The sequence below is a fragment of the Echinops telfairi genome, unplaced genomic scaffold, assembly GCF_000313985.2.
Source record: "Echinops telfairi isolate 266 unplaced genomic scaffold, ASM31398v2 ScPeMD7_31;HRSCAF=116, whole genome shotgun sequence".
NCBI lineage: Eukaryota > Metazoa > Chordata > Mammalia > Afrosoricida > Tenrecidae > Echinops > Echinops telfairi.
In genome coordinates, this window is record NW_022103928.1 from 20898748 (window position 1) to 20924004 (window position 25257).

The 25257-nt window shown below is 40.6% G+C and overlaps 1 protein-coding gene across 6 annotated transcripts in view; it reads left to right on the top strand.

Moving 5' to 3' along the window:
• Positions 1 to 25257, top strand: part of FHIT (fragile histidine triad diadenosine triphosphatase) — a 1817667-nt gene that overhangs the window by 792048 nt on the left and 1000362 nt on the right. For all 6 annotated transcript variants that reach the window (XM_045289941.1, XM_045289943.1, XM_045289944.1 and 3 more), the window contains one exon: positions 18187 to 18309. In XM_045289941.1, the coding sequence (XP_045145876.1) occupies positions 18207 to 18309 (103 nt within the window). In that variant the 5' untranslated portion in view covers positions 18187 to 18206. The remainder of the gene's footprint in view (positions 1 to 18186; positions 18310 to 25257) is intronic.

Here is a 25257-nt window from a genome sequence, read left to right on the forward strand (position 1 = left end):
CCATCCATATGACTATACACACAAATGATTTCAAAACGTTACTGGTATATGTGTTCACTATTTAAAACAATAAAGAGAAGATGATGAACCAGGTAAGGTGTATGTCCTCTATTTGGCTCTCCTGGTCTCATTGGATGAGTTATCAGCAGAGCAGATGACACTTAGGGAGGGTGGGGATGACAAGAATGTAAAGGGTCCAAAAAGCTTGGAGGCAGTTCAAGGAGCAGGGGTAAATACAGGTCAGGAAGTTGGCAATTGTGCTCGAGAAATAAGGCCAGCATTGTCTAGAGAAAGAAAACCAGCCACCCTCATATATGTGCTTTCAATCAAAAGTAATTTTATATAAAGAAGGTGACCCAGCCCAGTCCACCTCAGAGCATTTCTATGCAAGCTTTTACGAGTACTGAACCCATGTCCACAAAAGGAGCTTGTATGGAAATGTTCATGGTAGCTTTATAATAACGAAGACGTGAAAAGAACCCAAATGTCCGTTATCCAATGAATAGCCAAACAAAATGTAATCTATTTGCACAATGAGTATTATTGAGCCATAAAGAAAGAAAGTACTGATACATGCTAAAGTTCTGATCCATTCTCTTTGTGTCCAATCATTGCAATATGTTTTGTTTGTTTGTTTGTTTGTTTTATTTTGTTTTGGGTCTTCTGATGCCTGTTACCTGATCCTGTCAATACCTCGTGATCACAGAAGCAGATGTGCTTCTTCCATGTGGGCTTGCTGCTTCTCTGCTAGTTGGTCGCTTGTTTAACTTAAGCCTGTAAAACCCCAGATTCTATATCTTTTAATAGCCGGGTACCATCAGCTTTCTTCACCACATTTGCTTATGCACCCATTTGTCTTCAGCAATTGTGTCTGGAGTGTGAGCATCACAGCATGCCAGGTTGTTAGAACAAAATGTTATTGCACTGAGGGAGGGCTTGAGCAGAGGCCCAAAGTCTGCCCACTTCCTCAATGTATTGCCATATAAATATATATATGTAGGACAATACCTCTATTTTTATGAATTAATATAGTTACATATGTACACAATTATGTTTTTACCTTTTATGAATTAATATAGTTACATATGTACACAATTATGTTTTTACCTTTATCCATATAGCTTTGATTCCTATATCTTTCCTCTGCTTCCTTTTACCTTCCTCCTACTCCATCATAATGTTTACCCTTTTTCTGTCTCTTAGTAATTCCTCCCAGCCAGATGGTTGTTTCTCCAACATCACCAGGATTTCTATGTCCTCCTCATTGTTGATTTTAATTCACTATTTGTTCCCTGTCTATGGCATTGTTTGCTCCCTGCTCCCTTGCCCCACCTCCTCCTCCCCTCAAGTTGGACCATTGCTTTTCCTCAGGCTTGCTTCCCTTGCCTACCTTATATAGGTAGGCAAAACAGCAATCATGGAGACAAAATAAAAGATTGAAGAAAAAGAGAAAAAAAACGAAAAGGCATACATAATTCCAAGTCTGTTTGCTGACCTTTATCACCATCTCCCCATAATCCTGCGGGTTTCCGGGAACTGCCTCTCTTAACCTGAAGTCTATTTTGAGGGATCCTTGGGGGCTTTGTGGCTTTGATTTGTTCCTCGTGTTGATCTGTTATGTTCCCTTCTTGGTTTGCCCACTGTGGGGGAGGTCAGTCCAGACTCACTCCCCACCGTGTGTCCTCAGTATTGTCCCTGGTCTCGGTATGCTCCAGCGAGGGGACATCATGTCTTGAGCTGTTATTGGCCCCACAGTCCTCTCTGTGGCTCAGCAGCTCTGTGCAGGGACAGTGTCCGCAGGGCTTGGTGTGCCAGTATGAGGTCTAGTCCCTCACTCTCTCTTTTTCCTTCTTGGTTAGCTTCCATTTGGGCACGGCAGGCTGGTCCCTTTCCTCCACTTGTAGGTTTAGTGTTGTCCTCTGTAACACATACTTCTAGGGAAGGGGTCAGTTTGCCTCTCCCTGGGGCTGGCCCTGTAGACCTCTCTGTTCATGATTTGCTCCTTGTGGTTACCTTGCCATCAAGGTTTGGAAGGTTGTTGTGGGGTCTGCACTCACACTTCCACTCAAGCCTTGGTATTTTCTGTCATTCATTTTGCATGTGAAAGTTGGACAATGGTGAAGGAAGATTAAAGAAACATTCGTGCATCTGAATTACATTGTAGGCAGCAAATATTTAAAGTGCATAGCCTGCCAAAGGAACAAGCACATCAGTCTTGGAAGAAGCAAAGCCAGAATGTTCTTTAGAACTGAGGAGGGCAAGACTGAATTGTAAGCAGTAAAAGTTTCTGACTATCATCTCAAAAATGATCTTCACAGCGAACAAATAATTGGAAGTGGATCTGGGCATTTTTCTTTTTAGCTGCTGAGATTATTTTAATCAATGCAGTGAAGATCTTTTTTAAAAAATATCATAATTGAACACTGAACACAGTGTCATGTCGCGCTTGTCACTGCTTATTGATGGAAACATCTAAGAAGACATGCCGTGGTGCGGTCTCTACGCATCTCTTTGCTTCTCTGTCTTGTTTACAGACTTCTTCCCAACACTATTTTCCTCTTTCCCCAAAGATTTTGAGTCCTTTCCCTTGGCTCTTAGAGATTCCCCCATCTGCAACCTACTATCTTAAGACATTCCTACACCTTTCTCATCATTTCTGTCGCAACTCAAATATGAGATACCCTTTCTATGGACACCAACCCGGCCTCTTTCTCCTGTACCAGTATTAAACTGTACCAGTTTATTGCCTACTCCCATCTCCTGATGGTGTTTGATTGTGTGTGTGTGTGTGTGTGTGTGTGTGTGTGTGTGTGTGTACCCTGAATCCGGGTGGATGCCTGAGTGGTAGGAGCCTGGTCCTTGTTTTTCACCACTGGAATAGAATTAAGAGTATGCCTAGTGTGGATAAATCCTTGCTGAAAAAATAATTATACTTTTATAAACAACAAGTTCAAGGGACACTTTAATTACTTCATAATGTGTTGGCAGATACGGAATAGTTTAGTGGAGAAGGAAGGAACCAGTGAAAAGAGATGTTAGAGATGGAAAACAAGCAAATGTTGAATGTATGCAGGGTGTTTATTTTTGTTCTTGTTAGGTTCCCTCCAGTCAGTTCTTGCACATAGCAACTCGGTGCAACAGCAGGAAACACAGCAGGGTCCTGCCCCATCCTCGTACTTGTTGTGTTTGCACCCATTGTTGCAGCCACTGTGTCAGTCCATTTATATGTGGTGGTGTAGTGGCAATAAGAGGTAACCAATTCACTGAAATCTTTATTAAAACCCTGTTGGAATTTTGAAAAGCGTATGTGTGTTTTCTGTTTAAAAATAGCTAAACTGCAGGATTTTCCTTGACTTGTTAACAATTGAAATTTTTTCTTTCTTGACACCAGAGGTTGATGACTTAATCTACTTCACTAAAAATTGTTGTGTTTCTTTTCCCCTTTGTATAAAAATGTTGCAAGAACACTTATGTTTGCTTAAATTCTGAGACATTTCAAGCTGTCTTCTCTTTTTCTTTGTGTTTCATGTCACCTCTTTGTGGGGATTGTTACATTGTCTCCTGTGTAATTTTGACATATGCCTGTAGCTTTTAACTGTTTTACAAATCATAGGGACCAAAATTCATGTCTCCAATAATCCAATCACATGTCTTTATTGTTCTCAAAGGCATCAATAAGAGATGCTTGAAATTTTGGTGAACGGAGAATGTGTTGTTCAGTTAGATGGCAGGTTATTTTCTATCAAGGTTAGCTTTAGGAACCATAGGTCAGCAGCTTTTCAATTCCGTTTACATTTTTCAGTGAACATGTGTGTTCAGTTATGTAGAATGAAGCTACTTGAAGCAGAAACACGCCCTCCAATTGGTAGGGTCACTGGTAGTACAGCTTCTTCTGATGCCCCCCAAACATACTGATGCCCTTCTACATTCCTGCTGTGTGCTGGATCATGCCGGTATATAAAAAAGCAGATTATTTTTACAGTAAATATTACTGCTCCTACTACTAATGGAATAACATGTTTAAGTTTTAGCCAGTTAAAAGGGATTGCAAATTTTGCAAATTTTTTTAAAGCAAAGAAAGGTCTTTCTTTTCTTTATCATCATATCTGGCTTCCTTGTTGCCTAGGAGACAACAGAGTTTATAGCCATTATTTTAGCTAGGTCATAATTATTCCTGAAATATCATACAATTTAATAAGAAATTTGGAGAGTTAGAGAATTCCCAGTGTTGATGGGTTATGGGATCATGGTCCTTCGCTCTATACTATTGTGGAATGTAAATTTTTGGAAACCTTTCCTGCAAGCTATTAACCAGTGATTATCAATAGCTTGGCAGGTTTGATGTCCTTTGAGCAGACTGATTCTAAAATCTAGGAACTTACAAATGAGAAGTAATCAAAGAGATCTATGAAAGTCTTGATCTATTAAGTACCTTCCTCATAAGATTGTCAGGAGGATTACAAAAGGTGGCATATATAAATTGCTTAGCCTGGTTAGAAAGTAAGCAAGTGATAGCTGTTGCTTCTACTATTTAATGAGATGCTAGTCTTAAACTAACACTGCTCTGCCTCAATAGCAGTGCAGTGCCAAACAGATGGTTTTATTTATCTGTCTTTTATTTATGTAATAAGCACTATTCCAAGCAATTTGTCAATATTGCCTTTTGTTTTAGTTGTATGTATCAGATCATCATTTTATAGTCAACAACTTAAGCAATTTATTAACCCTCCGCATGACTTGTCCTATTCCTTCCCCTTACTGTCTTTCTTCATATCTGTCTTTTAGAATGCTACCTTTCCCTTTATCCAGATTAACCACCTGTATACCCTCTAGCCTGTTATTTGCCTTTGCTCCCTTCCTTGCTCACCGTGGTTTCACCTGTTATTAAAATCTTTGTTTATTATACCAGTTTTCTCATTCTTCACTCAGCATATAATTTTTTATGAAAGAAGATCAAGTGTTTTCTTCCATAATGCTGCTGCATGAGTTTGAACTGCCAACAACTTTGGTTAAGAGTTTCACGCTTAACCATTGTGCCACCCGGGGTCCTTACTAGAATAACTTGCATTCATCAAGTAATTATTAAATCCTCTGTATGTGTGAAGTTATCCTATTTCAGCAGTTGAAAGAGGTTAAAGAACTTATCCATACAGTCCATACAGTCAGTTGGTAAAGGAGATAGGATTGGAATTCAGATTTGTCTGATTCTAGATCTATATTCTCATTCTTATCATTCTAGAAGTTCTGTTGGAGTGTGGGTGGAGGGCGATGTCAGGGAGCATTAGAATATGTTCTCTTTGAAAACCTCCAACCCACTACCATCAAGTGGATTCTGACTCAGAGTGACCCATATAGTAGAACTGTCCCTCAGCCTTTGGAGGCTAAAACTTTATAGAAGTGGACTATCTCATTTTCCTCCTGAAACCCAACCAGCATTAACACTGGTTTTGTACTTAGTGCTACTGGGAACTGACATGTATTCAACACAACCGGGTGAATCCTGTTGACATGTAATTGAGTGCAGTGGGTCTGGGTTGGAGCCTCAGCTTGTGCAGAGCCTGCTGGTCAGCTGACCTCCATTTTGAATAGGAAGAGTATGTTATTGTTTTCAGAAGTATGGAAACTCTTCATTTTCCCCAAAATGTGATTAAGACAAAAAGAAGATAGTAATCATGGAGTGCACCAGAGAGATTTCCTAGTGGATTATAGACTAGGCATAGCCTCTTCTAAAGCATGCTCTCTTATCTGTATTTGCTAGTCTGATTTTTGAAAATTTGCCACATGGGTGTCGATTGGGCAACTCACCTTCTCAAGAAATATTTTGAATTTTGTGTTCCCCATCTAGTGAGGTAGCCTGACAATAAAGAACATAGCATGTACACGGAATCACCAGCTGGTAGAGCAAGCACTATTGTCTGCTTTTAGCACCATGGGATCCTATAAAATGGCAGAGTCATCTTGAAGACAGTATTTCTCAGTTTGGACCCTGAGATAGTAAGGTCTCTGAGATCTTAACTTCCCAAATTGGAGACGTTCTTAAACAGAGTTCTATAGAGAAAGCAGAAGGAGCCATGGTAGTTCAATCGTTAAGTACTCAGCTGCTAAGCAAATGGTGAGTGGCTCGAACACATTAGCCTCGCCAGAGAAGAGAGATGTAGTGGCCTTCCTTCAGGACAGCTTTGACAACATTATGGAGCGGTTCTGTTTTGTCCTATAGAATCTCCGTGAGTAGGAATCAACTTGACAGCAGTGGGATGCGTTTTGTTTTGATGGAGAACCGGGCTACTCCCTAAGGTGAAGAGTGGATTTGAGCGTGTCATTTGACTTTCTGGACTTATCTGGCACTTCTAAAATGATAAGGTTGTATCTAAGTGATCCCTTAAATCATCTTCTACTTCATATGACAGGTCTAGGAGCCCTGGTGTGGTAGTGAATTACATATTAGGCTGCTAACCTAAAGGTCAGCACTTGAAAGCCATCAGTAGCTTCTCAGAAGCACACAGGGACCGTTCTGTGTCCTACAGGGTCCCCATGAATCATAATCAATTAGATGGCAGGTGGCAGTGAGTTGGGGTTTTTGAGTGTGTGGGCTGGAGCTTGGGTCACTTCAAGAAGGTGCAATTTAAGTTACATCTTTTCTCAAAGTCCACCTTGACCCAAGTCCAACCCTTGCTTGAGTCATGTGTTTTATTTTACAAGAGATTGAGGGAGAGAAGAGCAAACAAAGGAGGAAGAGGAACTTACTCTCACCAAGAAACACCTAGGAAGGAGTGGGCCCTTGGGACCCATGGTCTCCGTGCTGAGAAGATGTATGCCCAGGAACATGGAGCACTCCAAAGCAAACAGGTCCACAGTGGTTGAAAGAAGACAAGGACCTTCTTCCAGTGTTGGCAGAGAGAAAATGATTTCCCTAGAGTTGACACCCTGATTTAGGACTTTGCATTTCCTAAACTAGAAGATGACAAACTCAGCAGCACCCGATAACTCATTGGCTAGAAACACACGACTCTGGACCCCAAGGAGCCCTGGGGTGTAGTGCTTAAGCATCAGGCTGCTCACCCCTGCGAGGGAGACTGATAGGGCTTTCTATGCCTGTGAAGAGTGACAGTCTTAAAAACTCACAGGGGACAGTTCTAACCTGCCCTCCGGGTCACTATGAGTTAGTTTCAATTTGATGGCACCAGGTTTGGTTTTTGAATCTACTCACCATTGCTGCTTCAGGGGAGTCCTGGTGACATAGTGGTTAAGCCCTGGCTGCTAATTTGGCTCAAGATTTCCGTCTTGGAAACAATATGAAGGAGCACTACTCAGTTTTCCATTTTAACAGCAATGGAGATGGGTTGTTTGTTTATAAAGATAGTCAGATGCACAAGGTTCAGTTAGAATTTCTAGAATGAGCCATCACTTTGTTCTTCCCAAAATAGTTTTGTTGGAGCATAATCCACCTATCATTCAATTCAGTAGTTCAGTTCTATCAAGAGGAGTTGTACAATCATCACCACAATCAACTTTAGAACATTTTATTAATTTTTTACTCTTTGTTTTTAGTTCCTCATTTCCCCCCAATCTCTCCTGCCATACCTCAAAGAAACCATTAATGCCGGTGCTCCCCACATCAGTTCCGCCCTCTGGATTTCATATACCACAAAACATACCAAAAAGGCTAACAATAGTAACAAAAGAAAATAGAGGAAAAAAAGAAAGCAGAAAATATCTAAAAACTAGAACAGCTTCAATACAGTTAAAAGGGAGATCAAATAATAAGGTGTTAAATTTTCACCTAACTACTGCCATAATCCACTTTACAAAGCACTCTGCATGATAGCAAGGCTGGTTGTACCCTGGCCAAGGTCAGAGAGGTTTCACCAGAGCCTTAATTCACATTATTTCCCTTCATTTTCTTTTTTTAATTGGAACAACCTTTAAATCACTCGAAAGGAAAATCAAATAAGATATCACATTTTAACCTAATTATATCTACTATAATTGTGTCTACACTGCTTTCAGCTTGATACCAGGGCTATTCACATTCCTCAATGATGGTTTGATGGGGGTCACCAGAAGGGTAATCCAGGTGTGGACCCTGACAAGGGATTTTGGGCTTCCACTGTCATCCATAGCCTTCTGAAAACCAGGTGTTCATAATTTAAACTCTGATACCATTTCTGTATTATATTATATTAATTACAGTCCTTGGATCACAAACTCATAGAGACCATATAGGACAAGGTAGAAGTGTCCCTGTGGATTTCTGTTTGTTGGTCGTTAGGAGTCTGATGGGGTGCCACACCCTGGCCCCAAAGTCTATTTTTGGTATTCCCTCTGAACTTCCTTGCTCTGCTCCCCTTGCTGTTCTGTTTCACATCCTTAGTGCTTTCCCTTGGTGTGGTGGGGTCAGTTGGGGTACAATTAGACAGGGACTTCTATTTAAACAAAATGTAAAATATAATCACTGGAGCAAGCAGTAGTAAAGGAGGACAAATGTCTATCAACAGGTCTCTTATTAAAAATATTATTTTGATCTATCAGAAAGTAGAAGAGGGATAAAAACATACTGGGAAAAAGATCAGAGTTGTGCAGAGCATATTTAAATATTAGTCAAAATTTAGAAAGTGACTGGGAGATTGAACATTAATATAGATTGTAGTAGGATAAGAAAGACCGACATTGAAATATAGAATATGTAATTTTCTTACACTCATGGGGAAAAAAGATACTTGTGATCTGACAAGTGAAAGGTAGGAAGAATAAAAGGAAAGGAAACAAAAAATTAAGTAGATGTCCAAATACGTTTTTAAAAAGGTATGAAGGTTAAACTAATCAATATTGAAGCTCAGAATGAATAACAAGAAATAAAATAATTGAAAAACAAGAGTTGATAATATGCAGTTTATAAAGGATATTTTATAGGCCACAAGCTGTAAATCATGAGAGAGAAAAGGTATTCTTGTCAAATACAAATCAACAGGGAAAAGAACAATAAATAGGTCAGGGGAGTAAAACAAGCAGAAAGGTACACACATGTAATAATATGGTTTTGAAATACAGAGGAACAGTGTGTGGCATTCTGACACTGAGTTAGCAATTGCAGTTAGATTTTTAACACAGCCCTCTGAAATTGATGACGCAATCAGACAGAGAGAAAGCAGATACAGAAAACTTGGCTAATAATTTATAATATTGATCTATCACATATATAGAGTTTATCATTTAACAAATGAAGAATATATGTTCATTTGGGACATGTTTAGATTAGACAAATTTCATCTTTTTAATTAATCAAGTAAGAAGCCTCAAATTCTAAATTATCTGTATTATGGAGCTTCTTTCTTTTTTTTTCTTCCAAACTCACTACAGCACAATACAATCTGAAATGATTCACAAGAAGTAGGAAGAAATAGTCCCATATTTCTGGTAGTGAGAATAGTATAATTTTGAGCTGATAATAAACAAAGCACTACAGGTAAAATTTTCAGAGATATAAAGAATTACTTTGAAAGAATTTTGTTGTCTTGGTTAACTACTTAAAAACAAAAGACAATAACAAATTCAGAAAATCTGAAGCTTATTAGCAAATGTTTGATTTAAGTAGCTAGAAAAAAACTTACAGGATATCTGTGAAAAACACACTAAAAAAGGTAAAAACAGAGAAGAAATATAAATGCAGAAAATAGAGCAAATAATAAAACAAAAAACTTTTATTGTCTAAAGTAAATTAATATTTTAGATATTAATTTATATTAATAGAATATAAGTATATGATAATATAAAAATAATATCAACTAAAAATAAATTAGTCGACCAGCTATACATCAAATGTTTCCATATACTTGAATTATGGTGCTTGTAAAGAATATTGAAACCTCTTTGAAGTGCCCAAAGGGCAAACATCTGTCCGGAAGAAGGACAGCCCAAATGCTCCTTTGAAGCAAGGATGGCGAGACATCATGTAGCCTACTTTGGACATGTCATCTGGGCGACCAGTCCTCGGAGGAAGACCTCCTGCTTGGTAAGATGGAGAGGCGCTGAAGCAAAGAAAGGGCCTTGGCACAGTGGCTGCCACCACAGGCTCCAACATGAGAGTAGCTGCGAGGGTGGCGATGCCGAGGCCGGGTTTGGTTCAGTTGTGCACGGGGTCACCGGGCGTCAGGACCAGCTGGTCAGCACCGAACAGCAACAAATGGACCTCCGAGGACACCGATGGGAAGTATCTTTAATACGAACCCTCCAAGTACAAAACAAATAAAACAAATACAGATTTGACTTTCCTCATTTGCCAAAAATTATATGATGAAGTTCTGCTAATATATTTAAAAACATATGAAAAGGCTATAGGGCCCCCCAAAATGGGTGCTAGCAAAAAATAAACAAAATTTAAATCAGAAATCATGAAGAAATATGTAATGCTTATCAAAATTTAGTCTTCTGCAGGAAAATGAAAATGCTGAAACCATTTTATAGGTTAGTTTTAACTTCTAAGAAAAAAAATAAGGTAGATTTAGTTCTCTCTATTCACATATGTATGATTATATATATATCCAATACCTCACATAGCAGCCTTAAAGGGATAGGATAGAATAGAATGACCTTTGTGAGTTTCTCAGACTGTAACTCTTTACAGGAGCAGAAAACTCGGTGTTTCTCTCTGGACCAGCTGGTGGTTTTGAACTGCTGACCTTTTGCATTCCAGCATATGAACACACACATGTGTATTTCAGCTTCCCGTAAGGATTCAAAAACCTTAGGAATTAAATTTAGAAATGTATTCAAGAGGAATGAATTTCAACTTAAGTTTAATTAATCATAAAAATTCAAAAATGGATCAATGTTAGGAAAAATGTTAGCACCTTAATGTCAAAAGACATTGTGTAAACAATGCTATAGAAAAAGCATTTAATGAAATAAAGAGTATTTTTTCTTTTGAAATTTAATTTACTCCTAGCAAATTAAAAATAGGAGATTTTTTAAAAACGTGATAAAAGCTTTCTACTTAAAATATATAGCAGATGAGACTCATAATTGTAAAACATAACTTTAAAATGATTTCTTTTTAGGTTAAGCGCAAGTCAAGCATGCCTGTATTACGTCTACTTTTTAATATCTTTTGAACTATGTGTTAGTCTGGTTAGACTAGAGAAACAAAATTCATAAGCACTGATATTTTATGAGCGTTTTATATAAAGGGTAATTGTACAGTAAGCATCCCAACCCAGTCCAGTCCAAGCCCATATTTCCAACATTAGCCCATCTGTCCAACATCGATCTACAAAGTCCTCCTCAAACTCACAAAACACGTGCAAGGATGCCGACTGCAGGAGGAAAGCCAAGTCAGCGTGTAAGCATCTCAGCGCTGGCAGGGGTCTCCATGAGGCTTCTCCAGCACCCAGGGCTGCATCGGGGTAGGTCCCTACAGCTTCTCCTCAGGGTTGTCTCGCAGGAAGTGAGCTTTGCCAGCTGAGGCAGAGAACTAGCTAAGGCAGCCGTAACTGGTCCAACCATCAGAGAGCAAAGGACCAGACAGGCAAGGCTTGCGGAGCCATTTATCTCTCTGCCCTTCAGTGAATCCCATAGGAGTTCATCAGTCAGGTTGGCACAAGAAACCTTAACTATTGCACTACTTGATGAATATAGTAAGAAAAACACACCAACAGTATTAGAAATGAACTATAGAATGCTCATATTTCTTGGTAAAACCATTTATTTAGAAAATCCAAGAGAACAGTAGAAACCATCAAGAGTAATACCAGGCTTCAACTAGATTCCAGCTATGAAAACAACATATAAAAATCAATAGTATGGCCAAATATGGAAATGTGTGCTACATGAATGACAGCTCAATAAAACTAGTTTAAAAAATAAATAGCATCGGGAGAAGCTGTAGTGAAGTGAAATGTCTTTATATGACTTTTATTCATGTCTCTCTAACTCACCAAATGATTGGGCGGCACCATGCAAATAGGGCATGTCGAAGTCTACTAGAGGGCATTGGCAGGTTTTTGTTGCCACTCACCCGGCTGGGAGGACCAGTCATCGCAGAAGCAAAGAGAGATCCCAAGACTATAAAGTTGAAGAGCCACCAGTGGGACAGCACATTCAGGATCTCTGAAGTGGCACCAGAAGCCTTGGGACACAGCAAAGGAAGCTAAAGTCAGGGGACTATGAGACAAAGCAAAGCGCACTGTCATGACTAAAACGGAAGCAATCTTCCAGGCTCGCTGGCTCACAGGCAGAGGGTGAGGACTACAGGAAGAGACGTGGCTGCTGGCTGAGGAAGGTGTCGCTGTATCCTTCATGTGTTCTGAGTCTGGCTGGTAGGAACATGTTAAATTCCCTGCGGGACCCCCATAATCTTGAGTGCTGATTGTGAGCTCTGTGTGGCTGTTACAACACATTATGGAAACCAGCAGATATTTAGAGTATTGTGGGAGGAATGGTTGGTATCAGAACAGGTAAAGAAGGATTGGGTTGTGGAAGGGGTTGTGGAGACTTATCTCTGCCACGTGGCGATCTGCCTCTGGCTGATGTGGAAATGAGTTCTTCTCCCCTGTGAAGCCAGAGGAGCTCAGATATGACTAAGTGGTTTAATCCATAAATCTGAGAAAGAATAGATCTACAAGGGAAATTGTACAACTATTGCCAGAGGAATAATATAGGGCATACATGAGGTCCATAATTGGCTTCATTGAATATCATGAAGATGTCAAATTTCTCTTTTTTAGATTTCAATTCAGAGCCATTTCAATCAACATTGAGTAAGAATTTTGGGGGAAAAAAAGAGTTGGGTCCAAAATCAAACTGGGAGGCAAAACAAAAACCCACAAAGGAGTGAGTTTCTTTCTACCAGCCATAAATATCCTATAGCAATTGTTTGGCAAACTGCAACCTGCACACCAAATCGAGGCTGTAGCCTGTTTCTTGTAAATAAAATGTGGGGATAAAGCCTCCCCCAGGCATTTACGGTTCGGTTCGTCTCTGGCTGCTGTCATGCTGAGATGGCAGAGGTGAGAAACTGGGACAGAGACTGTGTGGCCCATTGGATCTGGTCCTTCATAGAACAGGTTTGGCAACCTGTGTTCTGCAGCATCTGGCGTGCAATCAGAACAGAACAGACTGAAATTCAGACTCTTTCCTGTGTGCATATGGGAACTTAAAAGTAGTCATTCCCTGCAAACTGTGATGGCAATGTTGGCTCACCGAGGGAGGAAAATTATAACGTTTCTGTGCTTCACAAAATACACAGAACTCCATGTGGGTTGAGTGCCTAACTCTTAAGGGTGAAAACACAAAGCCAACAGGGGCAAATACACTAGACATACAGAACAACATCAATGACAACAGAAGTCAAAATGCTGAATTTTAATCTATCAAAGTGAATGTTTTCTGCTCGGTGCAGGACACAATAGAAACATTAGCAGATGGTGAAAGCGTATGATAATGCTTAATAAAAAAAATCAATATTTAGAATATATATGGGGTTCTGTGAAATGAGAATATGAAATAAGGGAATGGATAGGAAAGAGGACAAATACAAATGGACAGTTTGTAGATGGAGAAATAAATACACATGCTTGCACACAGTGTTTACCTCTCATATCACCCTAAAGCAGTAAATCAGGTAATACCGAATGCTGGCATGGATATAGGAAAATAGAAACCCTCACATTTTGCTGCCGGAAGTGTAAACTGGTACGTGTAGTTCAGAAAATTTAGAATGTGCATAACCACTTCCTGCAGCTTGTGTGTTGCTGCAGTGCTAGCCGCTATGCCCCCAATATTTCAAATCCCGGGATGATCCATGGGAGAGAGGTTTCACAGAGCTTCTAGACTAAAACAAACTAAGAGAAAGATGCAGTGATTTGCTTATGAAAATTAGCTAATTAAAACCCAATAGGCCGCGCCAGAGTACTGTCCGATCCAGTGCGGGAAGATGAGTTGTGTTGGAAAGCACTCAAAACACATGTACAGAGGCCACAACCAGGGACGGAGGAAAGCAACACTTGTGGAGATGGCCTAGGCTCGTTAGAGCATTTTATCCACACGAGGTCACCACGAGGTGAAGTGAACTCGCTGATATTAATAACATTCTTGTTGGAACTATTGTAATAGAACGCTAGCACAGAAAGCCGGGGAAATCTACTCAAGGCTGGCCACTGGAGCGTTAGTTATGATACAAGACTGGAGCCACGTGACCTCTTCCGCTGCGGAGGACTGGACGAGCACCGGCACGGTGGACACAGTGAGAAAGGGCCCGCGGTGAGAAGCAGTGAGCGGGGCTGCTGATAGCCACATGACGACACCGATGAAGGATGTTGAAAGGCCAGCTGCATTGAGCGCTACACGACAGCAAGACCTCTACAAAAACGGGAGAATATGCACAAGAACTCCACAGGTTGCTTTTTGTGTCTATAAATTGATACAAACACACATGTAAAGGAAGTATAACTACTTCATTAATCAGGAAAAGTCAGTCCCCGTGGTGGGAGGGGAGAGACTGGAACTTGGCTTTGGGTATGAAGGGGACATGTTAACATAAAGTAAAGAACTGGAAACCACAAGAAGGTCCTTGGATGGATACTGATCAGAGGATCCCATAAACTAGAGTTTATGCTTCTGTGAATTGCGTACACTGAGAGTGTGGTGGTTATGTGTTGGGTTGTGTGCCCCATGGTCGGCAGTTCAAAACCACCAGCAGGCTCAAGAGAGAAGACAGGACTTTCTACTTCATTAAACAGTTGAGTCTTCTAAACCCACAGGTGGTGACTCAGCATTAACATCAGGGCAGTGAGTTTTGAATTAGTTTCTAAGGAAACTACCGGTAATCTGCAAGCATATCACGTCTTCTGACTTTACGCGACCCAGACCTTCAAACCATGTCATTAGGTATGAGACTTTGTGTTTCGACTGTGCTTGCGGCTAGTTTAAGGCAGAGTCTTTTTTGACTATAACCTCTACCACTTCAGCTTCATGTCCTACCAGCGCGGAAAACTTAACAAAAAGAACAAACTCTGACCCCCATAGAATTAACAATAGTTCTCTAGCTAATACCCTTGCCTGCGATGGGCTCATTTTGTGTGCCCAGTCCCCAATCCTGAACCATTCTCTGTGACAGGGGACTGAGGGTAACGCTGGCCCCTTCCAACAACCAGGCAGTAGAAACATCCTCACATATAGTATACGGTGGAATAATTACACAAAGAGGAACTGAGATGCTATGGCCAGAATTGCAGGGAATAGATGGTGAGGAGGCAAAACCACAGCTAGTTACTGGTTACGTGAACTAATGCTGTTTATCCTAAAAAAGAAAAAAATGTGTCTGACAGAAGCCTATGCTCTAGTTTATTGGATCCCCAAAACAAAAATTAAAAAGCCTGTGTTACCTCCCTACAACGACTTTCATATTACCAGGAGAAACAAGGCCACAACAAATGCATGGATGTTGAATGAAGAAATACTATGTAACTGATTAAGTTGACCCTATTAGGAGGAATGGGTGGTGAGTTAGTTAAAGTTTATTGTGCCAACCTGGCCAATAAACACATGTGGGGTTAATTGAAGGGCAGAGAGATAAATGGCTCGGTGAGTCTGGCCTTTCTAGTTCTCCGGTCTCTTGATTTCTGATGGTCAGACTAGGGTGCCGCTGCCTTAGCCAGTTCCTGCTTCAGCTAGCAAGTCTCACTTCCTGCAAGACATCCCCGAGGAGAAGCCACATGGACCTACTCTGGTGCAGTTTAGGGTGCTGGAGCACCCGTGTGGAGACCCCTGCCATCGCTGAGATGCTTATATGTTCACTGACTCGGCTTTCCTCCTGCAGTCGGCATCATTAGGTGTGTTTTGTGAGATGGCGGAGGACTTTGTGAATTGGTGTCGGACATATGGGCTAATGTTGAACTTGAGGGCTTGGGCAGCACTGGGTTGGGCTGTTTTCTTGATGTGCACTTACCCTTTATATAAAGCTCTCTCATACATGAGTTTCTGTGGATGTGTTTCTCTAAGGGACCCAGACTAACACAGATGGATATTGTTTAAGCATAGTTTAGCCAATCATTTGCCTGAGATTCTATAGGGAAGGGCCCATGGATTGGTCAGACTAGTGGTTCTGAAATCCCTGGACAGTTAAAGCATAGTACTGTGCCCTACGCCCAGAGTTTCTGGTCCACCAAGTCTGGGATGGGGTTGCAGCGTGCCTAGAAGGTTTGCCAAATGCTCCCTCACCCCTTCTAAGCCCTGGGTTCCCAACACACTCCGCTCATACGGCGGTGCGTCCCCTGGCCTTGTAAGGCAGCAGTGACTCCATGACAGGCCGAGCCTCTTAAGAGAGGGCTAAGTTTCATTTTTTCTTTCTTTCTTTCCTCCAGCTTTAAGTTTCCTATCTCTAACAGCCTTGAGTTTCGTTCCCCTCATAAAGCCACCCTCTCCCCCGAAAGGACGCTGACCACACCTGGAAAGGCCCGAGTGATCACCATGATGCTGACCACACACACCTGGAAAGGCCCAGTGATCATGCTGCAGCTTCTGATCCAGGGACCAACATCTCACTAGGGCAGTGATTCTCCGCCTTCCTCATGCCGCAACCCTTTCATACAGGTCCTCATTGGGTGACCCCCAACCATAACATTATTTTCGTTGCTACTTCATAACTATAATTTTGCTACTGTTATGAATCATAATGTAAATATTTTATATGCAGGATGTATTTTCATTATTACAAATGGAACATAATTAAAGCATAGCAATTAATCACAAAAACAATATGTAATTATATATTGTGAAATATTTCTTTCTAATGACAAATAAATGAAATTTTGTCTTGAAGCATGGTGTAGCATGGGTAACAGTCTTCAAGTCAGGTACTCGTCTATGGGCGTATCTGCTTGTGGGTGGACCCGCCTGGAGACGGAGAGAGGAGCGGTGTCTCGATTTCTAAGACCATCAGAAATACATGTTTGCAGATGGTCTTAGGCGAACTGCTGCACTAGCATGACATTTTTACTGGCCCTATATTGTTGTATGGGAGAGTTATAAACATTCTTAAAAACCAGTGTCTGTGTTTAAACCTTGTACCTTATTTCTTTATTATCTATTAACTATCAAGTCCTGCCTTTGTGGTGTGTCTACAATGGATGGCATGTTTGTAGCCCTGTGTGGTTGGTTGTGTGTGTTGTGGAGAACATTAGAAGCAGTAAGTGATTGTGCAGGCTTTGTAGGTGAACTTCTGCTTTTTAAAATAGCCAACCATTTTTTGACTTAATCCTTTCTGTAACCTTGCCTCTGTTTTACCCAGGAATTGATCTATTTTTGGCTGTTCTGTAGTAAGGTGGTTCCTAAATTAGGAAATAAAATGGTCTTCCAGAGAGGGCGAGTCTCAGTCATTCCGAAAAGAACTCTATCACATATAGGCAGCTGGCTGCCAGAGCATTGTCCCATCTGGTCTGGATCATGAATGGATTTGCTCACACTAGACATCAAGGGACACACTCAATGTGACCCCTTCTGCCTCTCTCCAGAAAGGGACCTGGGTGATGGGGCTCACACCTTGCTGTATGCTGGCTCATGGCCAACAGCATATTGTTCTTATCTCAAACTCTACTTGGCCCTTTTCTTTTTGTTCGCATTTATTTTCTTTCAGAAATTTGGAAATTTTGCTATCATAGTTCCCTAGGATTGCTCCTGCGTGTTTGCGATTGTAGGCAAGTTCAAATAGTGATTGGATTTTCCCTTCTTCCTAATTGCTCTCTTACAAATAAAGAGAAAACCCGTTGAGAAAAGCATCGATGAATTAGAAAGGTTGTAGTCAATGCTGAACAATATTTCCCACTTTAAAAAAAAGGTCAAATGAAAGCGTTAAGAGAAATAAAAACAAGCTATTTAACACGTAGGCCCTTGTGGATTTGGTTGAGGTGGCACCCAGGAAATATAGATACATTTAAGATTAGAGGCTGGGCGGTTGCCCTCGCCCCAGCTTTTGCTTGAAAACACCAACAGTAAATAGAGGCAGCCCAAACAGGAAGCGTTTCCTATGCTATCTCACCCTGGAAATGAAAGTAGGAACGCCGTCCCCGGTGCCCTCTTTGTACCTAAGAATCTATAGTAATCAAGTGTTCTTTCCTTAAAGTGGTTTATGGTCTACAGAGTTTCTTCTTAGCATTTTACAAATGTCCATTTTTAAAAGTTGTCCTCCCTTTCCAGACTTCTTCCACGGTGAGGAAATGTCGTTCCGATTCGGCCAACATCTCATCAAGCCCTCGGTGGTGTTTCTCAAGACAGAACTGTCCTTTGCCCTCGTGAACAGGAAGCCTGTGGTACCAGGACGTATCCTTTTGTTTTGCTTTGCTTAAAGAGAGGAAACACTTTACAGCCCTCCAAATCTCTCTGGCCAGGATTGGCCTCCTGTGTATCATCAGAAAGGTAAGCAAGGAATCCTGCCCACCCCTTCGGAGAGAACAGGTAAGATGTTATTCATATTTATTCTGAATCCAGCCGGTGGCACCAGTAATATGCTTGATCAGTGTTGCAGAACTTCTGAAAAGAGTTGCTTAGCAACCATGGCTTTGGAGGTGAATTTTTGCTTGACCTTTTCACAACTGTAGCTGTGTAAATAAATAGGTGCTTCTCAAACGGGCCCGATGAATATCGTGGGCACTTTGTTTTCAGACTGTCTGCTGTGAATTGTAATCCTGGCTTAGAAACCGGTTGCCATCTTTGTGATGTGGAAGTCAGGTACCCCATGACAATTTGAGACTGACTTTGTTTCTTCACCCCTTGGAGATGATCCGGGCTCTGTTTTTAAAATTAAAGTGACGTACATAAATATGCTCGCACAGAAAAAAATTCATGTTACTCTGAAATAGCATTTTCTCTTTGGAGAATAGCCCGATGTGTGGATGATTGTTTTGCGTTGTTGATGGAGGATGGCCAAGAAGGTGTTGTCTCCTCCCACAGAAATGGGAGAGGTTGTCTCTTGTGCAGAGGGAGGAACGAGAATTGATGAAATGTCCAGGGGGGTATTTTTATGTTGTGGAAAGTGTCCCTCGTGATTGTGTGCCTTTAAATTTTGTACTGATTCTTCAAATTACATCTTCCCCGCTTAACTTAGTTTATGCAGAGAACAACAAAATACAAATCTTTCTTTAAAAATAATAAGCATTTTCCCCCACTGAAACAGCATCTCACTTTGAAATGAATTCTTCAGTAATTTTGAATGTACAAATATGCCAAGATTTTTTTTTCCAGGGAAGTTTTATTTTTTCAGTGAAAATTTTCAAAGTGCTTAAGAATTTCATGAATAATCTTCCCTCTTGGCCATGTAGCAATTGTATGTTGAAAAAAAAACATGTAAATAAGGAAAGCACACAGCAAAAGATAATGTTGAGTGTTTAAGAGACACCCTAATCTCTGAGTGCAAATTAGCTAAATAAAATGGTCAATTTATTAAATTCATAATTGTTGCAAGGAACTCATAAATGGTTTTCTGTGAACATTTTCTGAATAATATTTTTGAAATCTTTTACATTTACAAAAATTAAGCTGAGTCCAAAGTGTGAATTCTCAGGGCTAGAATGCTGCATTTTTTTTTAATTGAAATTAAAGAAAAACAGAAGCATTTTGAAAAATCAGTGCAAAATGACAGTTTTTCGGTAGTCCACTTATTTTATATTGAGTTAGTCAAAAGGACCTTGAAATTCTTGGCATAACAAAAGCATTCCCCCCACCCCATTATTTGGTTTTGCTGTAAGTTTGTGGTGATAATTTTCTGTGGATTAATTTTACTTAACAGAATATCTGTAAATTCTGGGGTCAATGCTATAGAGTTTAAATGTCATGTCCTTTTATTTGCGAGATTCAGTTAATTTTTAGTGAGGAATTAGTGGGAGCTGGGGCTTGCAAGGTGAATTCGATGAGCAAATCCTATTGCCTTAGGTCAAGCCAACATGTGATTTGAGAGATGTACCTTTTTCTTACGGTCAGTAATTGAATGGACTTTGCTTCGTGACCCCCACCCACCCCCAACTTGGTAATACGTTTCTTCTTTTTCCACGGCTCCTTTAAACAACTCTGAAAGGGTAATATGTAAGACTTGTAACATAGTTTTGTTGGAATGCAAGAGAAATTGAAATGTCTGTCAGGGAATACTGAGAAATTAGTGAGTAATGGCTAATTTTTCTCTTTCTGCCAGATGGGATTGTCATTTTTGAAATGATACCTGGCCAGATAACATCTTTGGGTAAATGTCAAGCACAGAGAAAATATTGTATTAATAGGAAGCAACCTCAACTTGTTGGAAGGTAGGGAGAAGGATCCAGCTCTGTCCGAGGATGAGAAAGAGAAGGGGAACATGTTTGTAATCGGTACACTTTGTAAGGCTATTTCACATAGACAGAGTTTAAAATGATCTCCGGACCAGAGGCTAATGCATTCAGACAATCCTTTTTATATGATGATTTTGTAACTTTTGTATTTTACTTTACCTTTGTAACACTTCGAGGTTACAACTGTGAGAAGAATCTTAATAAGGCATCTTTGCCTGCAGACAGCTATCTTCTTTTGTTTTGAGATTGGTAAGTCAAAGCTGTAGATAGCTCTGCCCACTACCAATTCACCAACTCTGTTGTGTGAGCTCTGCAGGGGGGTTAATCTGTACCCCCACACCCCTCTCTCCCATTCTACCTGCCTTAGTGTCTCCCACTCAGTGTCCTGGGCCATTTTGTTTTTATGAAATGCGTTCATTGAGCCTACAGTGGAGTTCTGAAGCCTGGTTCTGACCTCTTAAGGGTTCCCTAGCAAACAAACCATTCATGAATCTCCATGTTTCTTGAGGTTGAAGTCCTAATGCTTAGTGTAGTTCTTTTAAAAAATGCTCTTTATCTTGGCTCAATCTACCAGTTTCTGGCTAGTCCTCAAACATTTGTTTGTATTTATCCTTCACCATGCTTCCCCCTGGAACCACTTCTAACACCTTGAGATCTTTCCCGTTCTTTGAATGTCAACTAAAGTTTGACTGATACCTGTCTTGCCTTTGTAAGGGGTGGAGAAATCTATACTCTTTGTTTTTGACTTTGCTCCTTATCCACTTGTTGATTCATTCCACAGTTCATCACTGAGCCTCTACTCTGTTCCAGGCATTGTGCCTAACACTTATCCTAGTCAGCTTTACGCCAGAACTTTGTGTATTCCTGTTTGCCTCTGTGTGGAGTCATTAACTGCTGGGAATGGGTGGAGACAGGACCTGCTCTCAGGCATGTCTTCCTTCTCAGCACTGTGTTGACTGAACTTAAAGTGAAGCTCAGTTAATGGAACGGGACCACAAGCAAGTAACTGTTGAGATCCTGCCTTTGCAGTGTTCCTATGCAAGAGCCAAATCTTGTCACCAATTGATCGTAGACTTTTAGTGTCTTTTCTAAGCTGCAGTTGCCCCAACTTTCCCTCCTTGCTTTGTTGGTGACCATCCCATGTACATTTTTCTCCAGAGTATATAGTGAGTTAAGTTTAAAAACAGCGAATGTACGGACGGCAGATGGGGAGAGATTCTCTTCCATTTCTTCCATGTGTAGGTTGCTCAATGGATAGGCCTGTGTGTTTCAGAGCAGTTTATTGACAGCTGTATGAGAAATGCAAAGCTTTATTCTGTGTTTTTGATAAATGCTTTTTATAGACGGTATTCAAGTGGCCTTTAGGGAGGGTCCCATTGGAGAGATATTTGTAAATGTCATCTTTGAAATGATGTCCTCTTTAAGAGTTTGCTCCCCTCACCGCAAACTCCCCCTTCTCCACTTTTTTTTTTTTTCTGATGACTTTGCCCACAGATTTTTTTTTTCATCTCTTTCACAGGAGGCAAAGGCCTGCCAGATCAGGGGCTGAAGATAGGCTTTTGAAGCGAGTCTGTTGGCTCCTGTCTCAAAAGAACCACTTCAGTCCCTCCTTCGCTCCACTGAAAGCGAACACTTCTGTCTCTTGAAAACAGTATTTAAAGCCAATTGAATGGGCTTTGGCCTCTGTGATACAAGCCTAGAAGAATATGTCAGAATGCCTTTAATCTATTAACTTCTTATTACTGGATTTTTTTTCTTCAGAATGTCTTGGTTTAAAGAACAGGCACCTCTTAGAGACTGCACCTTCCACAATCAGCAGTGAGCATTTTATTCAGGGATCTGGGTGCAGCCATGCTATTGTTCATGGCTAAAACAATTGAACCAATATGTTTAATAATTCAACCCTCCCCAATCCACCCCCCTTCATACACACATGCCTCCCCTTTGCATTGCCTCCTGTCTACTTTTCATCTTGGGTGGAGCATGAAAAATGAATTTGAACATTAGTGGAATCCATCTGGGGACTAGAGCTTTTATTGTAAATAAAATTATTCATTTGTTATGTCCCGTTGTTTTCAGCAGACAGTGTATTGATCTCTGCATTGCTATTCAGAAAGGCATAAAGAGCTGTAACATAGGGAGGCCAGTAACATTTGTGGACGGGTTGAATGTGGTGTGGAGCAATAGAGACAAACCTTGCTCGCTGGCCATACTATATTATACAAATCATTTGTCAACAGCTTATTGAATCAGTTATTAGAAAGAAGATTTAGCCAACAGGAACATCACACAGAACGTTATTAGGGCCAAGCGGTGTTAGGATGATGCATGAGACTTAACCTTCCAAAGTGTATTTGTGAAGAATTAGACCAGGTAACTTAAGGACATTTTTGCTGACTCACTTAAAACCAAAGTTTGGTGCAATGGAAATTGTGCTCTGTGATCCAAACTCCATAGATACCAGAAGGAACTTTAAACGTAATGTCTCTGAGCAAAAAATGCTGGCTTTCTAAGGGGAGCAACCTTGCACTCTCTCTGATTTCTGACTGTTGCCAGGCGAGGTGCTCCTGAAATAAACGAGAAACATGGTAAAAATTGCTTCCTTACTCACAGTGATTTTTACAGAATAGATACTATAGATAAAAATGCCCTTTTGGTCCTTCTATAAAAAGCAGATATATTTGTCATTTCCTGCGTAGGGTATAGTCTTGTGAATTCCCTTAATTGCTCAGGAAACTACAGTTATTAGTAATCTGATGATCTTTCATTTCTCAAAGGAGTTTCTTTAAAACTTTCCTGTACAAATAAAATGTACGCAAGCGAGCACCATTTTAGTTGTTTGTTTGGTGTGTTTTTTTTAATTACTAAAGATAGTTTTTGGCTCTTCAAATTCCCACAAGGATATATCTTTTCCCACCTTGTGGTATATTAGCTCTCTTAAAATACTTTTGGAGAGGTGTTTAAAGACTCTTGATGTCCTTGGCCCTAAAACTGTTTGGGGCTGGTTGATAGTTTTGTAGTCAGCTGATCTTTCCTTACCATTGCGTGGTAGATCATTGTGTTCAAAAGATAGGCACAGAACTACGAATGCTCAATCTATCCCTCCCACCCTCCACCTCCATCTGGATATGGGCAGGGGGGATCCTCTATTACATGTGCACCTACCCTTAGGTTATAAGAAGACATTGCTACCAGCTAGAACCAACTTTCAGTGGCGTTGCTCAGCAGGAGCAGAGGGAGCTCTTGGATGCTTTCAGTGTTCTCTAAATTGCCAGCACTTTTTTGTTCTTTCTGTCTCTGGAATCTGCCACAGGGGATCGTGCCAAGTCCTCACTTTAAGGCAAACCTTGTGTGCCTGTCATTCATTTTCATTCACCATCTGACGAATCACTGCCCCAAAGCAAATGCATTTGACCTCAAGCACCAGCTCACCAGTGGACAGTGTTGAGGCGGCATTCTGAGCATCCTGTCAGCAGGCAGAGATGGTCACAGGTACCAGGGGGAAAGGGAAGCCCTTCTTTCTCTCCCTAGTTTATTTTTTGTTCCAAGAGTTGAGACTGGCATCTTTATTTTTATTATAGATAGCATGATGGATTGTTGGAACCCGACACGGAAAGAATTAAATAGGAACGTGGTGTGTGTACAAGGACTATTTAAACTCAGATGGAGGAAAACAGGGTAGATTTTGCATTCCTTGCTCTGCCCCCTTTCTATGAAGGTGACTTGCCTCTAGAAGTAGTGGGCCTGAGCATGCAGATATTGGGTGTCACCTGATCTCATCCAGGTAACCCCCCTGCTGTCTTTCAATTCTGACTCCCCCCTGGCTCTTTGCAGCCTGCTTCCTAGAGAGGACACATCTGTGGTGTCCTTGTGGTTTACCTGGTCTTGTCCTTAGTTACTTAGCTTTGACTGTCTTTCCTTGACCTTGACCTCTTTCTCATAATAAGATTTACCTTCTAGCATCAGGCCCCGCTGTGAATTGAGTGGGCTGGACTGGGCTGACTGACCACAGACCTGCAGTAGATGAGGAGAATCCCACTGGCTCTGTGATCAGGGCTTTTAGTGGGTGTCTGCATTCTCTCCTCATTGTACGAAGGGTATAGAATCACTTTCACTGCCAGAAAAGGACACCCTTACAACCTGCTGATCTATGCAGAAGATAATTCTGTTCCTGTGTGAGAGGAGAGAGAGGTTGTTCAAGATGCTGGCTCTTCAGCTACACAGCAAATGGCAGGATGATAATTATACATATCAAAATAACACTTTGAACATTTCTCATGTTAATTGCTAAAGTAGGTATCCTGTGATGGGGAAAGCTGCTCCGCAGTTCTGTTTCCTTCCATATGTGATGGACCTCAGGTAATTTTAAACTGTCATGGTTAGCAATGACTGAACTCTGTTCATTACATTCTGGACATGTTTTTGACCTCCTTTCTGTGCGAGTCATCAGACTGTGAGGCGTAGGAGAGGGCTGGTCATGGTGTTGCCAGCTTTGCGCTTATGACAGAACATAATTGGAAGTAATGAATGGAATAGTACATCATTATTCATGAGAACTGTCATGTAATTAACTCAGATAATGCAAAAATACACTCTAATTTCCATTTGGAATGAAAATAGATTTGATTTGTTAGAACACCAGTAGGCAGTTTATGTTTATCCTATATTTTCGTACACATATCAAAACTGTTAAAATCTATTGAGTGAATATACATGGATTTTCTTACAGTAAGTAAGTTCACTTTCTCCTTCCAATAGAGTCTCATGTTTATTTTTTACTTATATAGTGAATAATGTCTATATCTGTATCATTTTTGCATCTTCCATGAATATACTTATATTAATTACAAATAAAAGATCTGATTTATTTCCTTAGCTCCCATTTCCCATCTAAAACTAATGGACTGAAAATAATTAATAAAAATTTACAAAGAGCTGTTGATCATAAATC